General features: G+C 44.2%; 1 protein-coding gene across 1 annotated transcript in view; it reads right to left on the bottom strand.

Annotated features, from left to right (window-relative positions):
- bms1 (BMS1 ribosome biogenesis factor) overlaps nucleotides 1–6,863 on the bottom strand; it is a 117,745-nt gene that overhangs the window by 71,656 nt on the left and 39,226 nt on the right. The window contains exon 10 of the mRNA XM_043678628.1: nucleotides 1,902–2,515. Coding sequence (XP_043534563.1) covers nucleotides 1,902–2,515 — 614 coding nt within the window. The remainder of the gene's footprint in view (nucleotides 1–1,901; nucleotides 2,516–6,863) is intronic.

Consider the following 6,863-nt stretch of genomic DNA (forward strand, 5'->3'; position numbering starts at 1 on the left):
GGAGGAAACATCACAGAAGCGCTTCACAGGAGGCTCCCAAGCACTGAGGATGTCACCTAGACAGGGGACGAAACGTTTGCAAGACAAATTCCCAGCTCGGCGAACAGAACCACAACAACGAGCACCCGAGCTACGAATCTTCTCCCAAACTTTGAGGGCCTTATTCTCTCCCTAGTTGCTCTTTACATACTTGCAGAATCTCTTTGGTTATTTTTTGCCTTATTGGCCAACGAGGTCTCATATTCCTTTTCTGCCCTCCAGATTTCCCTCTTAATTGCCTGAGCTTCATTTGATCCCATGTCTCTCTTATCCTTGACCAGTACTCAATATCTTAATTCATCCACTGTTCCCTACATCTACCAGGCTTACTCTTCACTTAACAGGAACATAATGCCGCTGGACTCTCGTTATCATAGTTTTGAAAGCCCCCCCATTTATAAGTCATCCCTTTACTTCTGAATAGTCTACTCCAATCAAATTTTGAAAATTCCTGACTCATACCATTAAAATTTGCCTTACTCCAATTTAGAACTTTATGTAAGGTCTTTCCTATTTTAAAATTAATACAATCATGATCACTCATCTCAAAGTGTTCCCCTAACAATTCAGTCACCTCCCAAGAGAAGGTCAACTTTTGCTCCTTTTCTATTAGGCAAATTTACATACTGATAAAGAAATTATCTTGAACACATTTAACAAATTCCTCACCGTCCAAGCCCTTAACACTATGGCAGTCTCAGTCTGTTTCAATAGTTAAAACTCCCTTCTGTTACAACCTTAATATTCTTTAATATATCCGAGACGTCTCTAAATATTTGCTCCTCAATTTCGCTCTGACTATTGGGCAGGCTATAGTACAATCCGAACACAGTGTTTATCCCTTTCTTATTTTTACGTTCTTCCCATATAGCTTCATTGGACGAATCCCTCAGAAATATCCTAAGTATAGCAGTAAGGTTTTCCTTAACCAAAAGTGCCATTCCCCTTCTACTTTTGCCTCCTTATTCTTCCTACAGCATCTAAAACCTGTATCAATGACCTGCGAGTCCTATCCTTCCCTCAGCCAAGTAATAGCTATGGTTTCCCAGTCCCATGTTGCCATACACGCCCTGAGTCCATCAGTTCATCAATGTAAGGTTCATTACATTGAAATAAATGCAGTTTAATTCTTCAGAGTTACCTCATCTTTGACTTGCTCTTTTCTGTCTTTCCTAATTAACTTTCACTTTTTTGATTGAGAATCATCCTCATCTACCTTTCTATTTTCACTGCTACTTAGGACCAATTCCACCCTGCTCTCCACTCTCCACTTCCCCCCATCCAACCCTCCCAACTATGTTTTTCTTACTAATGTGTACAAAAACTTCCAGCTTATTTTCGCCTTTGACAATATGCTTCAACCTTTTGAGAGTTCTTTGACCCTGACAGTAGGAAGGCAACATAGTATTCTAGATTCATAGTCACAGAAGGGAACAGTGAAGTGGAATAGACACCACACCAAACAGGAGGAAAATTAAGAAAGCTCAGTCAGAAATGAGACTCAGGAAGGATTTTAGATCGAGGGATAAAAAAAAAAGAATTTAGAGAAAGCTTAGGGGCTGAGTGTTATGGTAACAATCACAGGGTGAAGGGGACAAGAACTGTATCAAAGGTTCAATGACTGAGGTAATGAGATCTGAAGACTTCATGCTTGAAGTGGCAGGATAATCTAAACACAAAAGATTTTGAATTCAATGCATTGGATCTAGCGCAGGTCAGCTCACGAGGGAGGAATGATGAGCATGTAAAAAACAGTGTTAAAGCAGTGTACCTTGCTTGTTCATATTGTAAAAAAATGAATGCAGTAGGAAAGGTCCACAGCAGTATCTTATCCAAACAGGTACAGAAATAAGTTAGCTTACCCGTTGTTTCTACATTTGACATGGTCTTTTCTTCATAATCTTCATAATGTTCCTCACTGTCACTGCAATCTCGGCTCGGCATCTCGTTTTCCACTATCTCAGATGCTTCTTCTGTCTGTTCCACTGTGGAGTCCAAATCATTTTCACTTTCATCAGAAGTATTGTTCTCCAAGTTTAAGCTTAGTCTCTCAGCTTTCTGCTTGCTGTCCAACATTCTTTCCAAATTTTGTTTAATCACTGATGTCTGTAATTTTTTATTAGAATACATAAAATCTTCTTCAGATTCACAAGCCAAGTCCTCTTCCTCATCAGAATCATCATCTTCCTCATCAGTCACCTCTGCTTCTGAATCCATTTCAAAATCATCAGAGTCATCAAATGCAGGTCTTTCAGTAGCAGCTTCTGACTCTTTCTCCTCTAGCTTGAAAACTTTAAGAGGTCGGGGATAAATTTCTCTTTGGCAATCAATTTGGTCTTGATTGCCAATCTCTGCCTCACTTTCAGTATCAGACTCTTCTTCCCCACTTTTAGCCATTTCTTCTTTAAAGACAGCTCTGCGTCGCACCCGCCCAGTCTCTGAGTCAATCACTTTCTCCTCTTTAGGCATCAGGTATCTGTTTCATGGAATATGGAATTTTAATACATCTGTTAAACAGGAAATTTGGCTCCAAAAACAAACTTTGTTACCTCCACCTTGAAAGATAGGGGGAGACAAAGCTTTCATCCATTAGTCTATTTTGATCAGATTGGCAAGGATGGAGGGCGGCACAGTGGTTAGCACTGCTTCCTCACAGCACCAAAGACCCGGGTTCAATTCCTGCCTCAGGCGACTGACTGTGTGGAGTTTGCACATTCTCCCAGTGTTTCCTCTGGGTGCTCCAGTTTCCTCCCACAGTTCAAAAATGTGCAGGTTAGGTGAATTGGCCATACTAAAATTGCCCGTAGTGTTAGGTGTAAGGAAATGGGTCTGGGTGGGTTGCGCTTTGGCGGGTTGGTGTGGACTTGTTGGGCCGAAGGGTCTGTTTCCACACTGTAAATAATCTAATCTAATCTAATAAGAAAGAGGGCAGAGAGAAATGAAGGCTGCCAGGTAAGTCAGTTTTTTCCACTTGAAAAGGGATTTACCTCAAGAGTCAGCCCTCCATTTTGAACAGAGTGGCAAGGAGACAGGGTGGAGAGAAACGAGGGCTGCCGATATGTTTTTGAGTGGGTGAGATCTAAACCCGAGACCCTACACCAATGGACATTTCTCCCACTAACCTCATCTAACCTTACTAAAAGTCTGAAAACTTGGTAAATTTTTGGGTTTTCTCTTATTTTTTCTTTTCTTCTGTTCCTTTTTCAGTCCTGTGTGGGCTTTCAAATTAGCAGGGTATGGCTCATAGGGCAGTTGCATGTTCCTCCTGCAGAATGTGGCAGGTGAGAGACATGACACATGTCTCTGCCGAACCCATCTGATGGAAGTGCACCCATATCCAGCTCCTCGAAAACAGAGTTAGGGAACTGGAGCTGGAGCTGGATGAACTGCAGATCACCTGGGAGGCTGAGGGAGAAACTGAGAGGATGTACAGGGAGGTGGTCACTCCTCAGACACAGGATTAGGACAGCTGGGTTACAGTCACGGGGAGGAAAGGGAACCAACAGATAGAGCAGGGATCCCCTGTGGCCATTTCCCCTCAGCAATAAGTATACTGTTTTGGATAGTGCTGTTGGGAATGGCCTACTGGAGAAAGCCATAGTTGTCAGGTCTCTGGCACTGAGTCTGAGAATGGAAGGGGGGAGAATAGAAAAGCACTAGTGGTAGGGGTCTCAACAGTTACATGGATTGACTGAAGATTTTGTGGTCAGGAACGGGACTCGTGGAAGGTACGTTGCCTCCCTGGTGCCAGGATCCTTGATGTCGCTGATCAGGTTTACAGGATTCTGAAGGGGGAGGGTGAGCAACCAGAAATTGTGGTACATATTGGCACCAATGACATAGCCAGGAAAGGGACTGAGGATCTGAAAAGTGACTACAGAGAGGTTGGAAGCCGGAGAGCAGGACGAGTAGAGTCATGATCTCAGGTTTGCTACCAGTGCCACGAGACAGTGAGGTGAGGAACAGTCAGCGAATGCAGCTTAACACGTGGCTGCGAGTCTGATACAGGAGAGAGGGCTTCAGATACCTAGACCTTTGGGATGCTTTCTGGAGAAGATGGAATATTTATATGAAGGACGGTTGTACTTGAACTGGAGGGGCACACGCATTTGTTCGTGTGGTTCGGGAGGGTTTAAACTAGTTTGGCAAGGGGGTGGGAACCAGGGCTACATATCTGAGAGTGCGGTAGTTATCAATAGGGCAGTAATCGGGAAGGCTTTTCACGTAATGAAACAAAGGGATCGGTTAAAGTGTATCTGCTTTAATGCAAGGAGTGTCAGAAATAAGGTAAAAACAAAGACTGCAGATGCTGGAAACCAGATTCTGGATTAGTGGTGCTGGAAAAGCACAGCAGTTCAGGCAGCATCCGAAGAGCAGTAAAATCGACGTTTCGGGCAAAAGCCCTTCATCAGGAATACAGGCAGAGTGCCTGAAGGGTGGAGCTTCAGGCACTCTGCCTGTATTCCTGATGAAGAGCTTTTGCCCGAAATGTCAATTTTACTGCTCCTTGGATGCTGCCTGAACTGCTGTGCTTTTCCAGCACCACTAATCCAGTGTCAGAAATAAGAGTGATGAACTTAGAATATGGATCAGTACTTGGGACTGTGTGGTTGCGGCCATAACGGTGATGTGGGTTTCACAGGGGCAGGAATGGTTGCAGGGTTTACAGAGTTCCAGATGTTCCAGGGTTTACAGCGTTTAAAAACAGGAAGGGTGGAAAAAGAGGATGGGTTGTAGCATTGCTAATCAGAGACTGCATGACAGCTACAGAAACGAATGCTGTTGAGGAAGGTTTGTCCACTGAGTCAGTATGGGTGGAAGTTAAGAACAGGAAGGTAGCAGCCACCTCAATGGGGGTTTTCTACAGATCCCCTGATAGCAGTAGGGAAATCAAAGAGCTCATAGGCTGGCAGATTTTGGAAAAATGCAAATGTAGCAGTGTTGTTATGGCTGACTTCAACTTTCTCATTATTGACTGGAACCTCCTTAGTGCAGATGGTTTGGATGGACCCGTTATTGTCAGGTGTGTTCAGGAGGGTTTTCTTACTCAGTATGTGGACAGGCCGACAAGGGGAGAGGTCATTTTGGATTTGGTGCTCGGCAATGAGCCAGGACAGGTGTTAGTTCTTGTGGTGGGAGAACACTTTGGTGATAGTGACCACAACTGTCTCACATTTGCCATGACCTTGAGGGGGAAAGGAGCAGTTAGCAAGGGAAGATATTTGATTGGAGAAAAGGAAATTATGACACTTTCAGACAGGAGTTGGGAAGTACAGATTGGGAGCAATTGTTCCACAGAAAGGGCACATCAGACATGTGGAGACTGTTTAAGGAGCAGTTGCAAGAACTGGTAAGGTTAAGGAGCCTTGGATGACAAGAATAGAGGAGATTCTCGTCAAAAGAAAGAAGGCAGCTTACGTAAGGTGGAGGTAGCAAGAATCTAATACAGCTTTATAGGATTACCGGCTTACTAGAAAAGAGCTTATAAATGGACTGAGAAGAGCCAGGAGGGGACACGAAAAAGGCTTGGCAGGAAGGATTAGGGAGAACCCAAAGGCATTTTACTCATATGTAAGGAATAAGAGAACGATCATGGAGTAGGTAGGGCAGTCAGAAGTAGCGTAGGGAACTCGTGCGCGGAGTCTGAGCAGATAGGGGAAGCCCTAAGTAAGTTTTTTTTGCATTGGTTTTCACTAAGGAAAGGGACCTTGTTGTGAATGAGAGTTTTGAGGAGCTGGGAAACAGGCTTGAACAGATCAAGATTGGTGAAGTTGATGTGCTGGAAATTTTGCAAACATTAAGATTGATAAGTCCCCGGGGCCAGACCAGATTTATCCTAGGTTGCTCCGGGAAGTGAGAAAGGAGGTTGCTAAGCCAATGTCGAAGATCTTTGCTTCCTCACTCTCCATGGGAGTCATACCGGAGGATTGGAGGGAGGCGAATGTTGTTTCTCTTTTCAAGAAGGGCAATGGGGAAATCCCTGGCAATTACACACCAGTCAGTCTGTTATCAGCAAGGTCTTGGAAAGAATTCTGAGGGATAGGATTTATGACGATTTGGAAAAGCATGATCATGCCTCACAAGTCTTATTGAGTTGTTTGAGGAGGTGATGAGACAGATCGACGAAGGTCGAGCAGTGGTTGTGGTGTACATGGACTTCAGCAAGGCATTTGATAAAGTTGCCCATGGTAGGCTCATTCATAAAGTCAGGAGGTATGGGATACTGGGAGATTTGGCTGACTAGATTCAGAATTGGTTGGCTGACAGAAGACAGAGGGCGGTTGCAGGTGGTTGTATTCTGCCTGGAGGTCAGCAGTGTGTGTTGCCCTGCAGGACTCTGTCCTTGGGCCTGATCTCTTTGTAGTTTTTACAAATTACTTGGATAAGGAGGTTGAGGGGTGGGTTAGTAAATTTGCAGATGAAATAAGGTAGGTGAACTTGCAGCGTGGGTTGGTAGCTGGGACTTCGACGTTGTGGCTATTACGGAGACATGGGTAGAATTAGAGGGACAGGATTGGCTTTTTCAGGTTCCAGGGTTTAAATGTTTTAGTAGGGTCAGAGGTGGGGGTAAAAGAGGGGGAGGTGTGGCATTGCTTGTCAAAGATGGTATTACAGCTGTGGAAAGGACGATGGATGAAGACTCGCCATCTGAGGTAGTTTGGGCTGAAGTTAGGAATAGGAAAGGTGAGCTCACCCTGTTAGGAGTTTTTTACAGGCCTCCTAATAGTCCTAGAAACGTAGAAGAAAGGATTGCGAGGATGATACAAGAGAAGAGTGAAAGTAATAGGGTGGTTGCTATGGGGGACTCTAACTTTCCTGATATT

This window comes from Chiloscyllium plagiosum, chromosome 38 (assembly GCF_004010195.1).
Source record: "Chiloscyllium plagiosum isolate BGI_BamShark_2017 chromosome 38, ASM401019v2, whole genome shotgun sequence".
Classification (NCBI taxonomy): domain Eukaryota; kingdom Metazoa; phylum Chordata; class Chondrichthyes; order Orectolobiformes; family Hemiscylliidae; genus Chiloscyllium; species Chiloscyllium plagiosum.